This window comes from Monodon monoceros, unplaced genomic scaffold, assembly GCF_005190385.1.
Source record: "Monodon monoceros isolate NGI ecotype Baffin Bay Population unplaced genomic scaffold, NGI_Narwhal_1 Super_Scaffold_18, whole genome shotgun sequence".
Taxonomy (NCBI): Eukaryota; Metazoa; Chordata; class Mammalia; order Artiodactyla; family Monodontidae; genus Monodon; species Monodon monoceros.
In genome coordinates this window covers 60,014,592-60,041,889 of record NW_021703774.1, presented here as the reverse complement: position 1 = coordinate 60,041,889, position 27,298 = coordinate 60,014,592, and the positions used below count along the sequence as shown (strand labels likewise).

Genomic DNA, 27,298 nt, shown 5'->3' with positions numbered 1-27,298 from the left:
CACAGTCAAACATCAAAGTCAATGAAATTGGCATTATTGGATCAGTTCTGGCCCACTAGTGGCACAAAGACAATACTTTGGCAGTCACTGGTATAGTGAGCAGTGGACCAAGGGTGGGCCTGAAGGAACACCAATATTTAACAAAGAGAAAGAGAAGCCTGTGAATCAGTTTCCTACTTAAATTTATTCTGTATTGCTGCTTTGATATAGAATTTTTTTTAATTATATGACAATAGTGATGATCTTAGGATTTGTTTTCTTTATATTTCTTTTTCCAAAAGAATAGAGACTGCTGGAAATACGTTAAGCTTAGAAATTGAGATTTGAATTTATCCCTTAAGTAAAAATGTTCCTTGAATATTTGAGTAAAAATGTTCCTATAATTCAAGCGTTTTCTAATTTAAGAAAAGAAAATAACAAGCAGGAGAAAACAAGTCAAATGTATATTCATTTCTGCTTCCTGCCTTGTTGGTAAAGTCAAGAATCTGACCTTTGAGTAAGTTTCATCATACTTCTTATCACAAAAGAGATTACAGAATAATCCTGGGAGTAAGTACATAAACACTCTCCTTTGAATTTCCTGTGTTTTGGTTTTTTTTTGTAAATTGTGACCTGTCTTCAATTTACTTAAAATATGATTTTTAAAGTACATTCTGCAGGTATAATACTGAAGGTATTTAACAATTTAGTTTAAATTATGACCTTCAGAAAACTATTCAACTGGCTTGAATTCATTGATTCTAATGATATATGGAATATTTGATTTACCCAGTGGTTTTTCTCCATTATATATCTCTCTGATCACGTTAATGTCACTACCTGGGCTGAGTTTTTTTTGAAGTGCTGCCCATTGTCTTAAAGGAAATAGGGAAGGAATTATAATTGGTTATACAGAAGTTAATAGAAAAATGAAAAGAGTATTTTGTAGTACATGAACTATCTAATATGTTAGATACTAAGGAAGAACTGCATCCATGTATGTTTCTTAAAAATTTTTTTTACAAGTACAGTCATCCCTTGGCACTGGGGGGATTGGTTTCAGGACCCTTGTGGATACCAAAACTCAAGGGTGCTCAAGTCCCTTGTATAAGATGACAAAGTATTTGCATATAGCCTATACACATCCTCTGATAATAGTACTTTAAATCATCTTTTGATTAATTATAATACCTAATACAATGTAAATGCTGCATAAATAGTTGTAAATATAATACAAATGCCCTGTCAGTAGTTGCCAGGTTTTGCTTTTTGGAGCTTTCTGAATTTTTTTTTTTTTTTTAATATTTTCGATCTACATTGGTTGGTTGAATCCATGGATGCAGAACCCACAGATATGGAGGGCCAGCTGTAGTGAGGAAGGTAAAAATTTATGACTCAAACTTCACGCTCATCCCTACATACATGTTTGATATCTGAAAAAAAGATATCTCTCTTTTATTATAAAGTAATAAATGGTTAGGTTCGCTGCCCTGTGTCTGAAGACCTCAGTGATTGGAAATGGGTTGTGGTTGGTAATGGGCTGGGAATGGCAGTGGATTGAGTCTTACATGCAAGGATCCTCCTCTCCTTGGGTAATCAGGAACAGACACTTCTGATTTTCCTTTTGTGCTTGGCGTGTGTAGGAAAGACAGACATGATGTACCACTGTTAATTTCTGCGTATATTTTAGACAGTGAGATACTAGCAAAGAGACTTAATTCAGGAGGCCAGTGAGTTTTCCTTTACATTTGTTACTATGCCTTAGTTCCAAGGGGTCAGCATTGCATTTTCTATTTCATATTTCAGCCTCCTCTGAAATTTGGCACTGTAAATCAGTGGTTCTCAAACTTTAGCGTGTATCAGAATCTTCTAGAGGGTTTGTGAAAACACAGATTGCTAGACCTCCCATGCCCAAAGTTTCTGATTCAGTAGGTCTGGGGTAGGGGACTGAGAATTTACATTTCCAATAATTTTCCTGATGATGCTGATCTAGGTACTGCCCTTTGAGAATCACTGCTGTAAAAACCTTTATTTTTAGTAAAACCAGTGAAGAGTCATACTGAATTTATTTAAGGAAAAGATACACGGTATTTACTACTGTTTAGATTAGACTTTGTATTGTTTCTCTCTGGATGTTGGTTATTACGTTGAGTGACCTACAGGGAGTACTCTCATAAAATATATTTCTTTGGTAAAAGAATGGTTGCCATTGGTAATTGTAACTTTTCACAGACACATTAATAGCTGCTGCCAGGCTGAAAGCCACTTTTGGACTAGAAGAAAATACTTTCCATTATTTTGCTTAATGTTTCAAGCAAAGAGGGATTTTTGTTGTTGTTGTTGTTGTATTTGTTCTTTACAAGATACCATAATTGTTATTTCATTCAATGAGTATTGAAACTTTTTAAGCTAGTCTGAGGCCAGTACACAACCTCTTTGCCATTGCCAGCTGTGCATGTTTCTATGGCAGCTCAGTAGGGACTAGCAGGATTACTTTTGTAGGGACCACACCTGGCTTATTTGCATCCAATTTAAGTTGGGGAAATTTCAAAAGAATAAGAGGTCTGTAGATGTGCCAGTGGACAGCCAGAAAGAGCTTGTCAGTTTGTAACCATCACATTGGTCTAAAGGAGGAAGGGTAGGTGGGTTTTCCTTATTCATTATAGTTCCTGCTCTGGAGGAGTTTGGTGGATGTGCTGAAGTTTATATTTGTTTTGTGTATTTAGTTGTTCATGTGTTTCTGTTTTGTTTTGCTTTTTGTTTTAGGTATATCCTCTTACAACTTAACAATTTTAAAATTCTTTTAAAGAAGTTAAAGTACATATAGATCAGACTTTTTTTTCAAGAGAGAGAAAAAATTCAGTTTCTTTTCAGTTGTATAACATAATAAAATGTCTTAGTAAATTTTTGACCACTGTTGGAGAATGGTGGCAGAATTTTAATGTTGATCTCTATTTTCAAGTATTATGAGCTACTATTAGCCCCTTCTCTCACAAAAATAACTCCTTTTTAAGAAGATAGTTTCAACGATTTACATATTTGATTTTGTTTGCACCATTGAACTTAACTAAGCTCTTGGTTCAAAGTTTCATGAAGTAGTTAGGAACATCACAGAATGTATAGAAAAAAATTATATGATCTAGTTAACATGAGTACTGTTATATAAAACTTAGATGGTTTTCATTAATGTTATACTACTCGATCAGTTATACTAATTTATACCAATTACTGATTAGTTGTACTAATTCAAACAAAGCTATGTAGTAGAGGTAGTTGGCAAATAAGAGTCAGTGCACGTACCATCTCCTCTTCATCTGTTAAGGCTGGCTGCTTGAACCTACTATTAGGGTTCTGAGGCCTCATGGCAAAGAATGTGATGGTCAACCAGTGATGGTAAATTTACACACCTGTGTGTGCCAAGTATTGATCTTTCTCATTTTTCAAAGACAAAATGTAATCTTGCACCTTTTTCCAGAATACAGTGATAGCAATCTATATTCATTTATGTCTATCATCTATGTGTGTGGGTGTAGCCAGTTGAAATAGATACTTGTGAATTTGGAGGGAGGTTAGTGTTGGATTTGGGGGTCTTTTGTTAAGTTAATGAAATATACCCTTTAAAGAAAATACTAAGTAGGCTTTTTTATCTAGCTTCATGAAAGACCACCCCCTTATAATACATGTTCCAAGAACTTTCTGATTTACCTCCATGTTTCTGAAGTAAGGGCAAGTGCTAGTAACTCCATTTTGTAGATGAGGAAGTAGGCAAAAGAGAGCTGCCTGCTTCTAATCACTTTATGTTTAGGCAGCTAACCATACCTTGATGGGTAATCCAGCGTTCTCCACTGTTTGTAATTGTTCCCACTTAAAGTGTTAGGTTATTTTATACGACTTACTCAGTCTTGCCTTTTTCTCTTTTTGTATTCATAGACTGGAAAAGTAAGAAGAGCTTTCCTGACTTTTTAATTACCAAACTACTCTCAGTTTTCAATGAATCAATTCAAAGAAAGAATGCAGTCTTTCTATACCTGGTAAATATTTTCTGCTAATAAAAGCTATTAATTTAGTGGCCTCTGATAAATCCAGGTGTTATGATGATTGCCTTTAATTTTGTGGAATGACTAAAATATATATATTTCATTTTTAACTCTGAAATTTGTTTGATATTTATTGATATAATTGAGTTATGCTTAGAATGCCTGTACCCTAGCCCTCAATGGAAAATAGTTTAGGATTGCCCTAATACTTAGATTAGGCTCTGGTTTCTTTTGAAAAAGTTGTGAAATTAATGCAAATAGGGTAAATGTTAAGTATCATCTTTATCGTGATAATATAACATTAGCAATAATCCCTATGTGGTAGTTTAATAGAAGTTCTTTGTAAATAATAGTTTTATAAAATTAATCTATAATCAAAATATTATAACCTACATTTTACCAATGATGAAGTAACTTGTTTAAGGAAGTTCAGTGCTTCCTTAGCCAGTGTAGAGCTGAGATCAGAATCTAGACTCCTAGTCTCATGCCTTTTAAAAATTCTCATTTTTTTAAGTACCTTAAATATAAATTAACATGCCTAAGGGAATAAACCACAGTGACATTTCATATGGATTTTCCTTTTGTGTAACTGAATATGTTACTGTAGCAACAGCAAAGAAGAAATGGTTTTATTTATTCTACGTAAAATATTTTATCTATTAACAATAATATTAACAACCACTAATTAACTACTAGGGGCCATTGAAGCTTTTGGATACATTTTGTTCAAATCTGAGGAGAACCCTTGGGAGTATGGTTGCACCTGTTTTACAGATGAGGAAACTGAGGCTTAGGAAGGGTCATATAGTTTAGAATTTTAGAATTCTAGAACTGGAGTTTAAACACAGTTTTCTCTGATGTCAAAGCCTATTACTAAACTATGAAGTCTGTTTATTTTTGGAATAAAAAGTTAATCGTAAATCCAACCTATCCCTTGTTTACTGATACTAATTATGGAATTATTTCCTCTCTTAATTCACCCATTCAAAAATCTGAGCACTTTAGAGACATAGTGAGGTAGTGTAGAGAAACCATAAAACCGTGTCTTCCTCTGTAATGATTTTACCTATAGAAATCATATTAGCTATTTTATAATGTAATTTCAAGGTGTAAGTTTTATACCTCCTCGAAAAATATATAATATTTGTATATTATAAATACATGTTTAAACTAAACTACTTTGAGCAAGTCCAGAGGTATATTTAATGAGACTGAACATTTGTCTCTCCAGTGTTTTTACTTATTATAGTTGATCATCAAACAATGATTATTTTCCTAAAATATTTTTAAAACAGACCTTTCAAAATTAGTTGACACCCTTAATGAAAAAAATTTGATGTTATAGCAAAGAGTATTAGTCAGAAATTAAGACATTTCAAGTGTCTGGTTGGCTTTGGGATAAACAAAAGCTGATTATCTTAAATGAAGATGTAATGATGGAAGTATAAAGAAAATTCCTCTTCTTTAGTAAAATACCTTGAGTACGTGAGTTTGCCCAAACCAGGAGAATCTTTGCCTTAAAACCTGATTTATCCCTTGAAATTCACCTTTCCCCAGGAATCTTTCATTAAATTACCACCACGACCTGCCTGGCCAAAAGAGGGTGGGGGTGCACAGAATGTAGACAGTGAGATATAAAAAAGTACATTTTGTAGTAGCCCATGTCACATAACTGTTTTATTCCTGGTAATGTGGAGATCTTATACCAAAGAATTGTAATTTATTTGCATTTTAATCTCTACTATTCAAAATGAGAAATAATGTAAAGTAGATTTTCTGGTACCTTTCTATTCTAGATGGTCATGTGTTAGAGCTTTATAAAAGGTGAGATACATTGACAAATTTTATTATTTTTTTAGTTAAATTCTAACTAACTGGAGCTTGTGAAGCTGGTATGAAATTTATTGATACAGTGACATTATGATGAGATTACAAAGTTATTAACTACCCTAAGTATTACTTGAAACTACTCATCATCCTCTGAGTAGAAGGGAAGGAGGTGAAGTAGGGCTGGGGCAGCAAACATTAATTGAATTCCTACTCTGTTGGGCATATGCTATACACATCCACATGCATGCTTTCATTTTTAATATATGGAAAAGTACAGCGGTACAGGAAGTAGAGCAAAGAGAAAAAAGCATTATGCACAAATCTATGTCTTGGTTTTTTTTGGATGGTCAACTTGTTAAACCCTTCATATTCTTTTGTCCTCCACTTTTGGCCATCCCAGTGCTGTTGATTGTTTCCAGTGCTCTGAATCACAACTGCCTGGGATTGCTGTATAGTGCTTATGTGGCCAGAGGGGCATTAGTGGGTTTTCTTTCTTGGGGCGGGGGGCGGGTAGTTAGATTTTAAGTTTTCAGAAGACTATAGTTAGTTAACAGTACTGTATTATATATTTTAAAATTTGCTAAGAGGGTAGATCTTAGTTACTTGCTCTTGCCCCACACAAAAAATTTTTTAACTAAAAAACGGGGCGGGGGACACAAAGGAAACTTTTAAAGGTGATGAATAAGTTTATGGCTTTAGTTGTAGTCTCACAGATGTATATATATCTCCAAACTTATCTAGTTTGTATACATTAAAGTTGTATACATTAAATATGTATGGCTTTTTGTATGTCAATCATATTGCAAAAAAAAATGTTTTTAAAAAAGTTTTCAAAAAGTTTTCAAAAGAGAAAACTCATACTTCTTAAGAAATGTTATTTAAAGATTAAAACATGAGAAAAAAGAAGAAAAAGGAAACCAAATTCTACTTCAGCCATGTTCAGCTAATTCAAACATTAATAAAACTGTTCTTACCATGTACAGTAAAGATAATTTTCTGGCCTATGGATTAAAAGTCAGTTAAAAAACATGGAAATATTCAAAAGCATCACTTAAAATTTCTTGTTATAACAGGAGAAAAATCTTGAGTAGTATTTATTGAATATTTATCAAGATATTAGAATAATACAGCTATCATTTTTATAATTCCTGATTATTTTCAAAATAACTAATATTCTTATTTTAATTTTAAGAACAGTCTTGGGAGACAGCATAATCATTCCCATTTTTCAAATGAGAGAATTAAGGTTCAAATGTTGTGTTAAGTTTCCTAGGGATACTAGGAAGTACCACAAACCAGGTGGCTTAAACAACAGCAATTTATTGTTTCATAGTTCTGGAGGCTAAAAATTCAAGATTAAGGTGTTGGCAATGTTGGTTCCTTCTAAAGGTTGTGAAGGAGAATCTGTACCATGCCTCTCTTCTTGTCTGCCCTCTGTATGTATCTGTCTCTGTGTTCAAATTTTCCTTTTTTGTAAGGACAGCAATAGTATTGGACTGGGGCTCATCCTAATGACCTCATCTTAACTTGATCATCTCCAAAGACCCTATTTCCAAATAAGGTCACATTCACAGATCCTGGGTATTCGCCTTTAACATCTTGGGCGAGACACAGTTCAACCCATAACAGATGTGATGTCCTTTGCTCAGGGTCTCCTAAGTGGGAAGTTTAGACATAACACATTGTAGTGCCACTAAAATAGTTTTAAAAGAACATGACAATATATCTATGACACCACATTTAAAATTCATTTTCTAATACTTTCTTATGCCTGGGTAGATTTTATTTAAAATTAACTGAGTTTCTAAAATATTTAATAGAGTTTTTGGTTGTAATGGATTTCAAGCTCTTTTTCTTTCTTTGGATAATAAATAAGTGATACGACACCAACTGTGGAAAGTTGTTCAATACTCAGTGCTTAGATCTGAGTATAAATTTTACTGAACTTCCATTAATTCAATGTAGAGCTTTAGAATGTAGACTCCTTCATATTTTGAGATGTCCATCAGAATACTGTTTAATTTGTTTCAAGTGCACTCTCATGCTAGGTTATCTATACGTTTCACAATTCTGTAAGAATTAGTGTTGCCAGTGTTAATACACATCTTGTGATCAGAAATTTCTGAGGAGTGGGGAGAGCAAGACTCCACTAGGATAATAAAACTGTGTATGGTAGTTTGTTGATCTCTTTTCGTTTTCCCTTTTTTCTTTGCTAAATCTTTCTTTTTCTTTTAAAATTATTTTAGACTTTTAGAAAAGTTGCAAAATAATACAAGTAACTTTTTCCCTGAACCTTTTGAGAGTAGGTCTCAGACTTGATGGTCCATCACTTCCAAATACTTCAGTGTATAATTCCTACAAATAAGGACATTCTTCTACATAGTCATGATACAAACATAAACTCAAGAAATTTACAATAATACATTACTATCAACTAAGCCATAGACCATATCCAAATTTTTCTAGTTGTCTCAGAAATGCCCTTCATAGCAAAAGAATCCAATCCAGGATCATGCATTGCATTTAGTTGTCATGTTGTCTCTTTAGTATTCTTCTTAGTCTTTCCTTGATTTTCAGCACTGTGACACTTTGGAAGAATACATTTTGTGGAATGTGTTTGAACTGGGACTTATGTGATACTTCCTCAGGTTATGTGTCTGTGGCAGGAATATCACAGAAGTGAAGTTGTGTTCTCATTTTTTTTGGTGGGGGGGTTGCACAATTTTGATTTATCCCCTGACTAGTGATATTAACTTTGATCACTCGATTAAGGTGGTGTTTACCAAGCTTATTTACTGCAAGTTACACTTCTTCCCTTTGTAATTAATATATATTTTGTGGGCAAACTGTAAATTTTTGTCATTAAATTTTTGCCCTCTAGACTTAGTATCGGTTGTTTCTTGACTGAACTTACTGCTATGATGGTTTCCAAATGTTAATTTTCTTGACATTATACTGTAAGGAAGAACGTTCTCTTCTCCCTGTTTATTTATTTATATCAGCATGGACTCATGAATTCCTATGAGTAATGGTTATAATTCATTATTATTTTTATTTACTTTGTTCAAATTGTCCAAAAGTCTGTCCATGGGAGACGTTTCAGGCTGGTTTCTGTTTCTTTTTCACATATTCCCATAATTTTTTAAAGCACTTCCACTAGTAATTTCTTCACCAAAACAGTAAGAGGAGAGAAATAAAAAATAAAATATAAAGTCTCAGTGAAAAAGCAGAAAGCCTTGTTAAAGAAACAGAAAATATAAAGAACTAAACGGAGGGACTTCCTTGGTGGCGCAGTGGTTAAGAATCTACCTGCCAATGCAGGGGACACAGGTTTGATCCCTGGTCTGGGAAGATCCCACATGCCACAGAGCAGCTAAGCCCGCACACCACAACTACTGAGCCTGCGCTCTAGAGCCCGTGAGCCACAACTACTGAAGCCCATGCATCCTAGAGCCCGCAACAAGAGAAGCTGCCCAATGAGAAGCCCATGCACCGCAAGGAAGAGTAGCCACTGCTCGCCTCAACCAGAGAAAGCCCGCGGACAGCAATCAAGACCCAACACAGCCAAAAAATAAATAAATAAATTTATATTTTAAAAAAAAGAACTAAATGGAAATTTTAGAATTGAAAACCATAGTAACTGAAATAAAAAACTCACTGGGTAGGCTTACAGCAGAATGGAGGGGACAGAGTGATCTGTAAGCTAGAACAGTAGAAATTACCCAATCTGAACAAGAAGGAGAAATAGAACAAATAAATGAACAGAGCCTCAAGTACCTATAGGATTATGACAAAAAAAAGACTACAACTAGAGTAAGAGAAGGAGAGGGGAAAGCAGGCAGGGCCAAGAAGTACTTGAAATAATGGATGAAAACTTGCCAAACTTGGCAGAAGACATAAACCTACACATCCAAGAAGCTGAGCAAATTCCAAACAAGATAAACCTGAAGAAATCTGTAAGACACATCATAAAACTTACGTAAACTTAAAGACAAAGGAAAAATCTTGAAAATAGAGAGAAATAACACCTTATGTATGGGGAAAAAACATTCCAATGATAATGGATTTCTTATCAGAAACCATGGAGGCTGGGAGACAGCAGGGTAACATTTTTCAAGTACAGAAAGAGCTCAAAACCTCACATTCTATATCTGGGAAAAATATTCATCAGGAATGAAGGAGAAATCAAGACATTCTTAGATAGAGGAAAACAAAGAGAATTTGTTTCTAGCAGCCTTACCCTAAAAGAATGACTAAAAAAAAAAATACTTAATTTTAAATCCAGCAGAACATGTTCAGGACTTTTATGCTGAAAACTACAAAATGCTGATGGGAGAAATCAAGGAAGATATAGGGAAATGGAGAGATGTACTGTGTTCATGGATTAGGAGATTCAACATAGGAAAGATAAATTCTTCCCCAATTGATATACAGGTTTAATGCAGTTCCTCTCAAAATGCCCCTAAGATTCTTTTATTTTTGTTTTTTTGATTGAAATTCTGATGTACAATGTTGTTAGTTTTGGGTGTACAGCAAAATGAGATACATATATATATATATATATATATATATATATATATGCTGAAAAGCATATATATATATATGTATTCTTTTTTAGATTCTTTTCCATTATAGTTTATTACAAGATATTGTCCTTGTTCCTTATCTGTTTTATATATAGTAGCATCTATCTGTTAATTCTGTTAAGATTTTAATAGATAAGATTATTCTCAAATTAATACAGGAATGCAGGCTAATTAGAATAGCTAAGAAAACTTTGAAAAAGAAAAATAAAGTGGGAAGAAACAGTCTTTAATTTTAAGACTTTTTATATAGCTGTAGGAATCAAACCTCAGGGCTTGATCCGTAGAGGCATTGACACATTGATCAATGGAATAGAATAGAAAACCCAGAAATATCCACACAAGTACAGCCAATAGATTTGTGACTAAAGTACAAAAGCAATTCAGTGGAGGAAGAATAGTCTTTTTGACAAATGATTTGGGGAGGGGTGGGGGAAGAACCTTTAACCTAAACCTCACACTAGGATAAAAACAGAAGAAAATTTTCAGGATGTAGGGCTTGGTGAAAAGTGCTTAATCATGACACCAGGAGCACAGTCCATAAAAGAAAAAAAATTGATAAACTGAAAAATAAATTGAAAAATTTATCCAAATTAAAAAGTTTTTCTGTGTGCAAAACTCTGCTGAAAGGATGAAGAGTCAAGCTCCACAGTGAGGAAAAACATTTGCAAAGCACATATCTGATAAAAGATTATTATCTACCGTGTATGAAGAACTCTCAAAACTGAACCCAAAAAAAAGCAATCCATTAGAAAATAGAGATTTGGGGGGAATTCCCTGGCGGTCCAGTGGTTAGGACTCCATGCTCTCACTGCCGAGGGCCTGGGTTCAATTCCTGGTCTGGGAACTAAAATCCCACAAGCCACATGGTGCAGCCAAAAAAAAAGAGAGATTTTTGCATTCTAAAAAAATTCAAGAAAGAATAGACATGTCACTGAAGAGGATATATGAATGGTAAATAAGCATATAAAAAGATGGTCCATAAGCCATTGAGGAAATGCAGATTAAGACCGCCATGACATATCGCTGCATACCTATTAAAACAGCTAAAATAAAAGGTTATGACACTACCAAATTCTGGTGTAGATTTAGAAAAACTGGATTTCTCATACATTGTTTTGAGAATGTCAAATGGTACAGCCATTCTGGAAAATATTTGGAATTTTCTTTAAAACTAAGTATATACTTGTCATATGACCAAGCAATCTCACTTCTGTGCATTTATCCCAGAGGAAAAAAAATTATGTCCACATAAAAATATGTACATGAATGTGCTTTGTATATTATAGATGAGAGTCAGATATGTCTTTTGCAAATACTTCCTCCCAGGGTGGAGCTTGTGATCCTATGTACATGCCATGTATGAATGTTTATAGCAGCTTTATTTGTAATGACCCCAAACTGGAAGCAACGAAAAAGTCCCTTAATTGGTGAATGGTTAGACAAACTATGGTACATCCATACCATGCACTACTCTGTTCAGCAATGAAAAGGAATAAACTGTTGATACACAGAATAACTTGGGTGGGTCTTAAGGGCATTATGGTGAGTAAAAAATGCCAACTTCAAATGGTCATATACTGTATGATTCCATTTGTATAATCCCAAAATGACAAAATTAGAAAAATGGATGGCAGATGAGTGATTGTCAAGGACTAGGAATAGCCAGAGGGAGAGGAGTGGATCATGCCTATAGTGGGGTAGCAGCAGGGAATTCTTTGTGAAAAAATAGTTCTGTATTTTGATTGCAGTGGTGGTTACATGAATCTACACACGTGACAGTAAAATAACATAGAACTTTACATATGCTCTATACCAGTTTCCTGGATTTGTACTGTTAGTTGTACGGTACTGTTAGTTATATAAGATGTAGTAACCAGTGGGGGAAACTGGATGAAGAGTACATGAGACCTGTCTCTATAAATTCCTGTGAATTTCTAACTATTTCAAAGTTAAAAACAAAAGAGAGGGATATTATCATTGCTATATGATTTCAGGGAAACAGATAGTTACTTGACAGTGAGGGGAATGAAGATCTGTGGTCATAACTTTTGAGCCTGTCTTTATAGCATAGATAGACTTTTCACTAGTTGATATAGGGAGGGAACGGTATTTCAGACAGTTTAAGAGTTAGTAAATATTTATGGAATGACTGCCACTGTACTGTTAATGGTAAGAGATATTAGTAACATCCGATTAGTCTGAAGAACATTTTAATTAGTTTAGTGAAGGAGTATATCTTTAGATTTTGTATCTCATGTAGAACTTTGGGATACTTGTTACCTGTATTTTCACACAAATTTATGAAACCTGGGAGTAAGAGAGAGATAGAAAGAGAGAAGTCGCAAATTACCAATATCAGAAGTGAAACAAAATAGTTCAAAGGATGAATGACAATAAACAAAGCAGCATGTGGTTTTAAATAAAACAAAGCCTGTTTTTCATGGATTTAGTAAATGGAATCAGAGAAAAAGTCACATTCCATTTCTTGAAGTTAGAGAACTCTAATAGTAGCCAAGTATGTCAAGACAAATAATAGGCCTGTGTTAAAGCCATGTTGTCACCTGATCTTCCATGGAATTTTCACACTTTGTAATTCTGTATTTAGATGATTGCTTACTATTGAATTGTAAGCATTCTGTGGCTCAGCGTTGTAGACCCAATTCCTATCCTGGTGTCTGGCAGCACTTAGTAAAATACTTGTTGAATGTGTTCATACATGAAATAAATGACTTTGCAAAACTCTTTACATTAGAACAAATAAAAGACAGTTATAGAAGTAAAGAAACAGGATGGTAAGATAGACTAGACAGAAAAATTTAGTGTAATGGTAAAACTTTAGTAAAGCTACACAAGATTTAAGCTTTTACAGCTAAGCAATTCAGGATTGGATTTTGTGATGTTGCTATGTTTACTGAAAAGATGCCGGAGTGTTGGACTGAGCAGTAAATGAGCTATGGCATGGCTGTAGAAAAATAAGATAGCACAGGTTACGGAAGACACCAGAGCATGAGCCGCTTAATACTAGCTGCTTTCTAGTGTGGTAGCTTCCTTAACAAACCACCTCTTAAATGACTGATCCAATTAACTGATGCCCTGAGAATTCTTGCTTGAAACATACTGATGATTCCCCGACAGCATGCTGAATGCTTACTCCTTAGTATGTCTGTGCATATCTGCTGCTGCTGCTGAAGCTGTATGGGTATCAGGAGTCATTTACACGTTTGTGCTCTCAAGCCTTTTCATGCTGGTTTATACTTATTTTAATCACACAATTTAAATAATTATTATATAAATCAAGGGAAAGAGAAGTGATGTTTCTGTGAAAACTTAAGTTGAATGCTTTGAAAAGATCTGATAAAGGGTAATAAGTAAAAAAAAAATACTGCTGAATTAGATGAGAACAAGGGAGCTGTAAAATATCAGGGATAAATTATTCTTTAAAGAAAAAAAGTAAGAAGGAAAAAGATTCTGTACTCAGATTGCTTCGCGTGTCTTTTAAAGCAGTTTTTCAGTCCATGGGTCATGAAATCAACTTAGGTTTAAATCAATTTAAAAAAAAAGAAGAAATGTATTAGAACATATCAGTACATTACACCTAGGAAGGAGCATTGTTTCATGAAATTTTTCTTGAGTTTTTAATATTTATTTTATACACATACATAAAATGTGAAAATGTGATAAGCTTGAAAAACAAAGCTAAAGAAATTGAAACTGGAAATATTAGAGTGTGTATTAAGGGCATGATTTATCCCAGAAAGAAGAGGAAATTCAAATTAGTGGATCCAAACTTAAAGCAAAGGCTTTAGTCCAACATCAAAAGGTTGGTGAATGAATGTATAGTTTTGTGCTTTGTGGTAAAATGAAATGTTTAAGGTATGTATAAATGGTTTTATATTTAAGTTGACCTTTTTAATTGACCAGCAACTACAGATCTCTGTGTCATGTGGTAAGAGTTTCAGCATATTTTATTGTACTTATTTTCCTGTCATACTTCCGTATTATATACCCTTCACCCCCACTTTCTCCGCTACTTAATAGCTGTGTCACCTAAGAGTCATTCTCTAGGCCTCAGTTTACTTTTTGTGAAATAAGATTATCCTTCAGATCTCTAGTTATTTGGCAGTGCTTAATAGCCAAATTGATAAAGTAAATTCTTTCTTGGTATTTGCCCATCTAAATTTTTAGTAAATGGTAGACATTCCATTTTGGGGTTTTTTTTGTTGTTGTTGCTGTTGTTTTAACCACTGAAATCCCTGTATTGCAGCCTTAGGGGGCATCATTCACATATGCCAGTCAAAATGGCCATCAGTAATAAGTCTACAAATAATAAATGCTGGAGAGGGTATGGAGAAAAAGGAACCCTCCTACACTGTTGGTGGGAGTGTAAATTGGTGTAGCCATTATGGGGAAAAGTATGGAGATTCCTTTCAAAACTAAAAATAGGGTTACCATATGATCCTGCAGTCCCATTCCTGGGCATATATCCCAAGAAAACTCTTAACTCAAAAAGGTACATGCACCTCAATGTTCATAGCAGCACTGTTTACAGTAGCCAAGACCTGGAAGCAACCTAAGTGTCCATCAGCAGATGAATAGATAAAGAAGATGGGATATATATACACAGTGGACATTACTCAGCCATTAAAAAGAATGAAATAATGCCATCTGTAGCAACATGGATGGACCTAGAGATTATCATATTAAGTAAAGTAAATCAGACAGAGAAAGACAAATATCATATATCATTTATATGTGGAAACTTAAAAAATTCTATAGATGAACTTATTTACAAAACAAAAATAGACTCACAGACATAGAAAACAAACTTATGGTCACCAAGGGAGATGGGCGAGGGAGATAAATTGGAAATTTGGGGTTGGCATATACACAGTACTATGTATAAAATAGGTAAAAATCAAGGATGTACTGTATAGCACAGGGAACTATAATCAATATCTTGTAATAACCTTTAATGGGAAAGAATCTGAGAAAGATATATATATATATCTGAATCACTTTGCTGTACATCTGAAACACTGTAAATCAACCATACTTCAAGAAAAAGTAAATTTCTTTTTAAAAAAAGTTTATTGGCCTGTTTTCCAATGGAAACAACCATTACCTCACTAATCAACTCCTAAACTAGGTCTTAAAGGAAAGCAATTTAATTGGATTAATTCATGCTCAAGTGTGAATAACAATCCTACAAACTTCCCAGAAATGGTTTTCCTTTTTAAAGAGGGTATTCTTTTTAGGTTAAGTTTTAATCTGATATTTCAGACAGAGGACCAAATGAGGTGAACATTTGAGACTTTGTGGGAAAAGCTCTTTCCCTCTTTCAGATCAGCTGTTCCACGGTTAAGGGACTGTAGAGGAGAAATGGTGGCCATCCCTCTCCCAGTCCAACTGTAGAAGGCCTGGACAACCTTCTAGTATTTAAGCCTGACTTCTAGAATGCACAAAGTACCTAGATCAAGAGTGGCAGGAGGGGAGTTTTCTCACCCCCACCATTGTGACCGAGTCAGCTGCCTGGGTAAGGTGAGGCTTCCTGTCACTTTGGATAGCTGCATCTCAGTGCTGCCTCCTTCTTTTGCCCCTCTCCCTCTTCCTGCAGTGAAGATAGTGAGTTGTGCAGCAGAGGGGAAGGAGGTCCCACTTTGCATAGTAACCTGTGTGAGTTAGTGAGCTATAGGCCTGCTGTGCAGAGACCCTGTGGGACTCTTGGCCTGAGGGGGAGGAGGATTATTATACTGCTGAAATCCTGCCCTGCAAGGTACCTTCCAGCAAATACTCCTTTGTTGGCAGTGATTGTCTGGCTGTCGCTATAAGTCATCCTTAACTAATGTATGAAAGACCTAACTGGCATAAGAAAGGTAGTTTAGAGGTTTTAACTGCATGCAGTACGAAAAGGTAGATGGTGAGATGCAGAGAGATTCTATGATAAATACAGGCAATAAATGTAAAATTTGATGAAGGCAAAAGAGGAAGGAAAGAAACATTTATTCACATTCATCATTTCTTCTCATATTTTCCCACCAAGTAGAAGTTGTATAATCCAATACATTCTACCTTAAAAAACTCTTTTGAATTTTGTATTCTGTTCCATAATATATTCTTGATTGTTTTACTAAAAAGTATTATGATTCATTATTGAATAAAATCAATGTTCTTAAAGGATGCACCATGTTTATCGTGTCTTGATGTCTTCCCTGGCACAACTACCTCATGCTCCAGTCCAGGGTCTAGTCTGAGAAGCACAAGCACATTTATCCTCACAGCAACCTCATGAAAAAGATAGTATCATTTTACAGATGAGAAAAGGAAGGTTCAAAGAGGGAAAGTCTCATGGGTACTACGCGTCATTGTTAAATTTCTCCCCCAAACCCTCTCCTTTTATGGATTTTGTGGTTCTGTAAAACATAGAAAAACTAGCAGTATAAATAGAGTGCTGATCTAAAAGTTAAGAAAGGTTTTTGGTTCTGTTCCTAGCAAAGTTATTGACTTGCAGGGAAATCTTTCGAAGGTCCCTTATAGAAACGTTGTCTTTCATTTCCTCATATGCATGTTGAATTTAATTTCATCCTTAATGTTGGGAAAAGGTACATACATATTTTAAAAAATCAGACACTTGGCATCCTTGAAGATTAGTTCTAAATAAAAGCAATTGTTAATGGAATAATACCCTTGAGAACTCGCCTCAAGTCTAGTGCACTCTTCTGTGTATCCATATACCCTTGACTTTTTTTTTTTTTTTTTTTTTTGCGGTACGTGGGCCTCTCACTGTTGAGGCCTCTCCCGCCGCGGAGCACAGGCTCCGGACGCGCAGGCTCAGCGGCCATGGCTCACGGGCCCAGCCGCTCCGCGGCACGTGGGCTCCTCCCGGACTGAGGCACGAACCCACGTCCCCTCCATGAGCAGGCGGACTCTCAACCACTGCGCCACCAGGGCAGCCCTACCCTTGACTTTTAAACACAGAATTGTTGTCACCAATTATTGGCTTCCTTACTACACTGAAAGTAAGCTATTTTAGTCTGCTGCTTGATTCAAGCCCCCCATGCCTACCAGTTCCTTAAATGTATAACTTGTCCATAGGTATAATAGTAGCCAAGAGCTCAAATTTTAATGTCAGCAAAATCTGGTTTTAAATCCTGACTCCAGATTATTAGTGTGACATTAGATAAACTACTTCAGCTCTCTGTGCCTCAGTTTCCTTATTTTAAAAGGGGGGTAATAATGCCTATTTCATGGGTTTTTACAAATCTCCTGAATTGTCTATGATGATAACATTGGAATGTTGTCATATGGTAATGCCTAAAAAATTTGGGGTTGATGTTTCACCTTGTAAATTCACTTTAAATAAATATATTCTTTTGTAAGTATTCTAAGTCTATAGATTCATATACATTAAGTGAAATTTACTTGAAAATACTAATTCTACAATTTACATGACCCATTTTTTGATGATTGATATTGTAAATAACAGACTGTCGTACACTTTAGATTGATTCTGATGGGGGAAGAATATTGTATGATATGTGGCGTTCAACTAATCTATTTGGTTAATTTGGTAGTATAAAAGGATTTGTAGATAATGAATTTTCATACTCTGGAAGATAATTTTATAGATCCTACACTGCTTCCGGATTTATACTGGTGCCTCGTTTTAAAGTAGGACTTTCACCTGACAGTGTATGTTAATATTCGGAAAATTCTCTATCAGTAGGCTAGCACCATCTTGACAGCCCTGTGTTCTGCTTCTACCTTGCTGATTGTTTCCTTGGGATTATTTGGATTGTGTAGAAAGCTTTTTGCAAATCCCCTTATTACTGAAGTCATTGTTGCCAGCAGGAATAAGATTAAAGGTGCTTAAGTCTGTAGAGTTGTTTCTAATTTGTACGTGTCATTTCAGTGGCATTTTAACAGAACTCTGTCTCCTGTCCCTCCCTTCTCCCCCGGTACTATCTCAAGTTAGGTCCAAGAAGCCAGGCCATTGGAAGAAATCTCATTTTATCCTCCTAATTATTATGCTGGCGCTCAGGAGATAATTTTTCCCTTCATGCACTGCCAATTAATATGCAAATGGACTGATAAATATTTATGCAATGATTTAAATTATGCCGGGAGTGCTTTCAGTGTATTCTGTAAATGAATTGTTCGTGGACTTCAAAGTACTGGCTGCTGTGCTAACGAGGAGAGATTTGCATAAGGCCCTAATCACGCGCATACTGATAAAGCTTCATTATGGAAACTGCCAGCTGCAATCTTTGTTTCTATTTTATTACAAAAAGAGGAACTTTTCATGCTTCAGTTGCCTTGACAATGTCAGTCCTAGCTGGTAGGAGAGGCTAAAACTCCTGTGAGCAACTGAAGTTTCCTTATTCAGTTGAAGATTGCTATGGTGTAACTGAAGTTGTATTTCGCTTCTCCCCCAATCCACTTTCCACCTCCCACCCTTGTTCTTTTAAGAATATAGTGTAGATTTGTTAGAAATAATAGTACCTTCTTTCCCCTACCCCAAACCGCTACCTGTTTCTTCCTTGCTTTGGACTGTCTGAACCTCTAGAAGATTTCACAGCAATGCTGGACTGCAGTGACTATGTTCTAGGTGGGTACCAGCACGGTTCTTTCTTATAAGCTTTAATATGGAAATAGCATGTGTGGAGTTGACTATGCATAAATGCTTAATCGCATATGCAACCAACTCGGGGGAGGGGGCAGAAGTGGATTGAGCTGGGAAGGAGGAAAGCATTTGCAAAGCACAAGCCTGCTTGAATTTGCAGTAGGTCCCTCCCTACCGCTAGCTCTTCTGGTTCAGAGGATATTTTCAGTAAATAGTGTGGATTTAGAGTTCAACTGGAATGGAGGACATTTTTGCTTTTTGGAAATTTCTATTGAGAGCATTTCATGTAGTTCTAAAAACAGTCTAAATCTGAAACAAGGTATAAAGTGTACCTAAATAATATGTACATATTAATTTAAAAAGTTTTGCATACCGAATGTGAATGTCTTCTATAAAAAATGCCTAGTGAAAAGTAAGATGGAGCCATAGTGCATAGTTGTTCCCATAAATGCTAATGCAGAAGGTAATTGGAATGGTTACTGCAATAGGACTGTTGATCAATTTCCAGATTTTAGAAACTGTTAACTGTTTTCAAATTTTGGCTAATACTAGCCTTTTTTATTTAAAAAAAAATCAACTTCTGTTCTTCAGGAAATAATTTTTAAGTGTTGGAAAGCCTGTTTTTAGAGTTTTTCCTTTAGAACAACAAGATTTGGGGAGGGGGATGTGTGGCTTGAATATATAAACTCTCTTTGGTGATTAAGATTTCAAATAGATTGAGGCACTTTGTTTTTTAGACTTACTGTGACCATGGTGGCCATATTTTGTGTTGAGTTTTTTCTGTTTGTATGCAAAATTGTTGAAACCTCTTTGGGTTACTCTGGTCACCTCTCCAGGTGATGATAAGAACTCCAGGTCTCTGGTATCTTAGTTTTAAAACCTCTACAAATGATTTTTCTTTTCCTGTAGGTAATTTTTCCTGCTTGAAAAATTGCGGCTGCCCCCCATCACCGTCACAGTAGCTCTGGATAAAATAAAATGATAGTTCTGAAAATGTTTGAATTTTTAGCTGGAAGGCATGGGCTAAACCCAGGGTAGTACTAATACTTGTACAGCATGATAAAAATCACTATTAAAAGGGTGAATGACTAAAATAACAAACTGATGTCAAGAATTCAATCCAAGAGCAACCTGTAGACTGTGTATTAGACTCATACAGTCAGTTCAGTGTGCCCAGAGGGAAAAAACAAACTTCACATATCAAAAAAAGAACTTACTTGTATTTACTCTTTTACATCTACTAAGTTGGGAACTCAAGAAAGGAAAGGAAAGTACCTTTCTGAAATATTTTTAGCATTATATTTTAGAATTAGACATTATATCTGTAATTTTCAGTTCACAGTAAATATCATTTAAACATTCTTCCATTCCATTCCAGTGTACAACATTCATAGTTGTTCAATTAATCAGGATTTGGTTTTATTTATTTTTGCGTATGTGTATTAAACTCTTGACAGTTTGATAGAAAATGCATAGAAGATTCACATAGAATACCTGTGACATAATTTTTAATTTTTAGATGTGGAAATCAGGATATGAGTTGTGCAGGTCATGACTTGTTGAGAATTATGCCTACAGCTTTGTTTTTATGGTATGTGGAAAACATTGTTACCCTTCTGATGAATGTTAACTGCTTCATCATTTTTTCCCACTTTCTTTTAAAATACATTCTAAAGGAAGCATTGAGCAGCATGTATGCTTAATGGTGTATTCTATTACATTTGTTGTGGTTTTTGTTGACTTTCATAAGATTTTGGTTAAGTCATTCAGAAAGCTGATGTTTACTAAGCTGTACACCTGTTCCTTTCAAACCTTAGTATGCTTTCAGATGATATTTAAATTCTTCTGTAGGGGGAAGGAAGTTATAGAACTACCCTCATTTATGACCACAGACATACAAATTTGAACCATTTGAACATGTGAAGAACAAAACAAATATATGATAGAACTGCTTAAGCCCATAAGGCAAGCATTTGTTTCAAAAACTATTTTAAAAGCTATTACACAGCTTCCAGGTTGGAAATGAAATTTATGAGAGAAGGATTCTTGATCTTTCTCATCAGTTATGCATGTGGATAAAGTAACCATGGACAACATGGTTGGGACTACTAATGATTGTTTTGATTTTCTAGTTAAACATTTAAGCAGATGACAAAATGGGCTGTTTAGTCAAAAAATTGAATATAATATATAGTTTAAGTGATATTCTCTGCTAATAATTATAGTTAAATGGTTCTTAACCCATTGAGGGAAAAGGTAGAGCTTGCTTGATAGTAAACTTCTTTGACTATAAATATGCTAAGTTTGAGTTCACAGGAGAAGTAGAATAAGATACCTATTAAATGTATAGCTTTTACCCTTTAGGAGAGGTAGAAGAAAAGCAGACTTGTTCTTGTCTTTCCTCTTGCATATCTTCTAGGATACTTAATATTGCTTGATGAAAATGTATTACTATGAAAGCATTCATTTAGGATATCAAGGCAGTATAATTTTTAACTGGGTGTGGTTGTGATTTAATTTTGCAGTTATTAGATGTATCTGTTATGCCTTGTAGTCCAGCTTCTTGTACTGGTTTATGATTGAGGTTTGAATTTGATATATTCTCACTTTGATGCATGTTTAATTTGTTTTGGGGCAGGGAGTGGGGAGTAAATATGGAGATATTTTTCTTAGACATGTTTTCATTTTATTCTGTTAGGTTGAGGTATTGTCCAGTCTGTAATCAAGATTACCAGTAGATTATTTAGGTTACAATTAATGAATATCTTTACTTATGAAAAAAGAAACTTTATTTGGGAATAACATATTTTACTTTGTGAGGTACTTCTCTACTCCTCCCTGCCCCAACTTTGTTTATTTAATATACTTTATGCTTCATATTATAAAACATTTTTCCTCTTTTTTATATTATACTCTATTATAATTTTTTTTGCAGGTTAGATTTCTGTTATTTCTCTTGGCAGAATCTTAAGGTTCTTTAGAAAGACAATTTATTTGTGGATCACTTCAGAGTTAAGGGAATCCTGAATTTCTTTCAGATAAAATTTTGTTATAGTTTGCAATGTTTTAATGTTGATACCATCTCTCCTTGAACTGTAGGACTGTAACAATAGTCAATATTCTTGACCTTTTCCTTTGCCACAATTTTGCCTCCCTAACCACATCCCCAATATTTTCAAAACCTATTCTCTTCTGATTTATTGCAGACTCAAGAATGAACAATCCGTCAGAAACCAGTAAACCATCTATGGAGAGTGGAGATGGCAACACAGGTACAAGATCCTTCTCAGATCCAGCTTTTTAATTAGATGTAATAGAGCTAAAAGAAGAAACTTCCCATTTAACTGTGACTTATATTCGGTGAATAAAGACCAATTTGAGTATTGAGTTGTCAAATATTAGCTAATATTTGCAGGAACTGGGATTGTATTGACTTAAGATTATCTAACTTCTGCAGATTGTTTCATCTTTTGCTGCCATATATCAGAGAAACTACAGAGTAGTTGAGAGACTAGTCCTTTGGGTCAGTTAGTTCTGGGAATGACTTACTAGCCACTTACTAAGCTGGGTGACTTCAGGCAGTTTCCCCAGTCTTTTTGAAAAAGACTTAATTTGTTCACCTATAAAATGAGGATAATAAATTTCATAAGTCATTGTGAGTATTAAAGGAAATGTGTTAAGCATGGTGCCAGCTACACAGCCATTCAAAAATGTTGAATGGCTATAACAAAAAAGTTGCTCTTGTTATAGGTGTTAATCAAAATGGGAAATCTTATCCACATTCAGTATAAATTGTATTGAAGTAATGGTATTGTGAATAGATAAAAACACACACCTGTTTCTAATACATCTTTTTATTTCATAATTTTTTTAAAAAAATTTACACTTGATTAAACCCTGTATCAAGAGAAAATTAATACCATAAAAATGAGGAAACTGAGGCCCCCATGGGAGGAAGGTGAGTCTGTAAAGGATAGATTGTCTCCCCAGCCCATACTCGACATTTGACTATGTATCTTTATCAACCATTTAAGAAGGGAATTATGGGCAGGGATACCCAGAAAGTAATAGTTTCACTAGGTTTTTACTAGCAGAGAGCGTTGCCTCTTTGACTCGTGATTTTTAAAATGCCTAACTATGAGAGATAGTAAAAATGAGAGTCACTCTTGGAGACTGTCTTTGTTTTCCACCCCTACTGGCCATAACACCTTTTAATTTGAAGTAAATGAGTTGAACCAATGCAGCAGCTTCCTGCCTACATATCTTTCGTTTAAAATTTTTTGGTACCTGGAGATACTTGTTAATCTTTTAATCTTTAAAACATACCTGTCTCTTTATGTGAAACTGAGCAGTGGGGCTTCCTGCTGTATTTAACATGTCTCTCAAGTTACTCCAACTGAGGCTAGCCGGGTAGGCTGCTGTAAATACATCCCGCGAAGGGGAGGGGCAGCATTCTGTTCTGTCTGAAGTGTCAGCCAGTCTCCTTTCTGTCCCCTGTTTGGGCTCCGCCTTGCATTTTTTTGTAGCAGCAGTCCCTCTGCCAGTATTGTGGCCATCTAGCTTAGGTGTGGGACTTGTTTGCAGAGAGAAATAGGGCAGTTGATCCCATTAAGACACTAGAAGAGAGTGAGCAGGACACCCATGCCTAAAGAATTCAGATTCAAAGAAGAGGCATGTATTTCTAAGGGAAGAGAAACAGACTCAGAATGATTGGAGAACACTGAAAAAACACTATATCGGATTCTTTGGGAATCCATTACTATAATAGAAGTTTCAGTAGCTACCATTTATTGAGCACCACATTTAATAAAACCCTGATGACATGTTTTTAAAAATCTTAAGCACTGTATGCATTACCTGAGTTTTGAGTTCTTATGGCAGCCCTGCAAGTTAGGTATTATTTCAAGGAATAGGAAATTGAGGCACAAAACCAGCCAGGAAATAAAGGCAAGATTAGGATTTACACCCTGCATATGGTTTCTCCCATGAACTGTAATAAAATAAAACTGAAAATTTAAGCAAAGCTTTGTATATATATATTTGGGTCTAAAACCATTTATAGAGCTATGTAAGATAAATTCTAGCTGGAACACTTGCTGAAACAGTCCCATGAATTTCTTGCCCTGTTTTAATATGGATTGCATGGCAGACTCATTCACCATAGAGCTAAGCACTATGAATTTAGATATTTTACTTTTTAATGTCTCTAAGACTCTGATTTTGTGGCTGAAAACTAGTGCTTTCTTAGACTTTTTTATTTCCACCAGCAGCAGTGGTAGTTGATTTTACAAATAGGGAAAATCTTTATTCCTTTTTCACAAGAATTACTGCTAATGAAATAAGAGAAATTGGATCAAACATGAGATGATCAGTCATCCTAACTCTGGAGCGTGGTGACTCACTTTCTGTATGTTGACCGAAACATTTGTTGCCTTTATGAAATTACACATTACTTCCATATTATGGGCTTTTACATTCACTTGAGGATAACCTTGAATGTCTAGTTTCTCAAATGTTAAGGGTCTGTCACTGTGTTCTTAGCATTTCCCACTGATGTCAGTTGGTTAGCTTAGGAACATAAAAATACATTTGAGTTCCAGTTTGCATACTAAGTATCATGTCTGATACATTAGATGTAAAATTACAGTCTACTGGGACTTCCCTGGTGGTCCAGTGGTTAAGACTATGCGCTACCACTGCAGGGGGCGAGGGTTCAATCCCTGGTTGGGGAACTAAGATCCCTCATGCCATTCAGTGCAGTCAAAAAATAAAAAATAATAAAACAAAATAAAATTACAGTTTATTCAGATAATTACTTGCTTATAAATGGATTTTTATTTTAAAATATAACTAACAAACCTGCAGATTGCTTAACTGTAAAGAATATATGGGTTCTTAGTTTTTGTTGGTTTATGAATAACAAGAAAACTTTTCAATGGAAAGAACACTAGCATTATAATAAAACCAAAGTTTCACATTTTCTGGATTCAGAATACTTTCGTGTAGACTACAACAATTTTAAACATTTCAGGAAAAAATAATTTTTGATTTTGTGACATTTTAAGAGAATGGTATTATAAAATTAAGATTGTATTTGATACGTTACTTCTTTGCCTTTCTCCAACCAGAGTGATTTATTTAGGTTGAGCAGCTAAATCTGACAATGCGCTTTTGTCAAACAGCCCTTATATGTTCACAGAAAATCTGTTGCTTAGGTTTATTCATTTATTTAAGTCTGTGCCTGTCCTATATGTAAAATACTATACTCGGTGTTATTAAAAGATGTTAATGCAAATAAATGAGATACCCTCAGTCTTTGAAGAGTTAGCAATCCATTAGAGATGAGACAGATACGCAGGTGACGGATTCAGGATAATTCAAGAGAAGGTAATTCAAGAAGAGGTATAGGAAAGTACCATAGTGGTATTTCTTTGAGGAAATTTGAGTATGTTCATAGGCCAGGTGGAAGGAACCACCAGAGAGAAAGGAATTAAAGAAAAACAACTGACGGAACTGAGGTAGGGGAAGGAGTTAGGATCAAAAGTACAGAATGGAGGGTTAACTTTGAAAATGGAAAAAGATATACCCTTTTTTTATATTGGGGAGAAGAAGCTAAGATCAAGCAATGACAGAAAATTGAGGTGGAAAGGAGAAGGAAAATGAGGAATAATTCATGTCAGATTGTTCCATTTTTCTTATTTCTCTTTTAAGTAGTTGAGGCGGTCATCGGAGGGGAAGGCAAAGATAATAGTAATAATAATAGCAGCAGTTACCATTTGTTGAGTTCTTACTATATGTGCACGGCTAGCTGCTTTATTATATACACTTCATAATTGTTAAAATACTCTTATAAGGTAAATAGTATTATGCCTATTTTACAGATAAGGGAAATAAATTCAGAACTGTTTAGTAATTTGTGATTGCAAAGACTGTGAGCCTTTTGTTACCTTTCTTTCTTTTTTCTTTTTTTTAATTGGAGTGTAGTTGCTTTACAATATTGTCTTAGTTTCTGCTGTACAATGAAACGAATCAGCTATATGTATACATATATCCCCTCCCTCTCATTATCTCATACTACCTCAAAGATTTTGAATGAAATGGATTTGGGGGTATGAGTAGAGTGAATGAGTTTTGACATAGTTACCTTTAAGGAATTGATTAAAATAAATAAAAAGGAGTAATAAGCTTCTTGTGGGTCAGCTCAAATTAAAGAAAACAGATGTGTATCTTATGTCTCTGAATTTGCCTATTCTAAATACTTTATATTAAGTGGAATCATACAACATTTGTTCTTTTGTGTCTGACTTAGTTCGCTTAGCATATTTTCAAGTTTATCTATGTTACACAATCTACAGATGAATAATACTCCATTGTATGTTTGTACCACATTTTGTTTATCCATTCATCTGTTTATAGACACTTGGGTTGTTTCCACCTTTTAGCCATTGTGAATTAATGCTGCATTGAACATTGGCACACAGTTCTTTGGGGTATATAACTAATAGTGAAATTGCTAGGTAAAACAACACAAATTTAGTATCTTACAGCTCTGGAGTTCAGAAGTCCTAAAATTAGGGTTTGGGAGGGCTGCATTCCTTCTGGAGGCTCTGTGGAGAGAATTCATTTCCTTCCCTTTTCTAGCTTCTATAGGCTACCTACATTCCTTGGTTTATGGCCTCTTCCTCCATCTTCAAAGCCAGAAGTAAAGTGTCTTTATGTCTGTCTGTCTGTCTGTCTTCCCCTCTCTGTCTCTCTCTTCTCTCTCTCTCTCTGACCCCTGCTTCCATCATCACATCTTCTCTGACTCTCCTGCCTCCCTCTTTCTCTTATAAAGACCATTTTGTGATTACACTGGGTCCACCCAGATAATCGAGGATAAATTCCCCCCATCTCAGGACCCTTGACTTGATCTGATCTGCAGAATCTTTTTTACCATGTAAGGTAACTATTCACAGCATCTGAGATTAAGATGTGGATGTCTTTGAGTTGGCTGTTCTGCCTGCCACAGTACTTTATCCTAAATTAAATCTGACCACCTGTATTATAGATGACAATTGGAAAAGTAAAGCCGCTGTATAAAGTTTTATAAACATCAGTAGGAAAAACTAAAGCGTTTTCTTTATTGTAAAAAATATTAGACAAATTTTAAAGGCTTGCTCACTTTTTAATCAAAGGGCAGACTTCTTTCATCAGTATTCCTGACAGATGGTCATCTACCCTGTGCTTGGACTCATCCATTGTTAGGG

At 35.0% G+C, this 27,298-nt stretch overlaps 1 protein-coding gene across 10 annotated transcripts in view; it reads left to right on the top strand.

The window, feature by feature from the left end:
• Positions 1–27,298, top strand: part of POU2F1 (POU class 2 homeobox 1) — a 186,334-nt gene that overhangs the window by 71,783 nt on the left and 87,253 nt on the right. For 7 of the 10 annotated variants that reach the window (XR_003794286.1, XR_003794287.1, XM_029227159.1 and 4 more), the window contains exons 1-2: positions 18,806–19,037; positions 22,259–22,324. Coding sequence is in view for 8 of the 10 variants with exons in the window: in XM_029227159.1 (XP_029082992.1) it covers positions 19,010–19,037; positions 22,259–22,324 (94 nt within the window). In the remaining 2 variants the exon portion in view is untranslated. Of the gene's footprint in view, positions 1–3,907; positions 4,011–18,805; positions 19,038–22,258; positions 22,325–27,298 lie in introns of those variants that run through there. The other 3 variants (XM_029227157.1, XM_029227155.1, XM_029227152.1) reach the window with 2 other exon arrangements.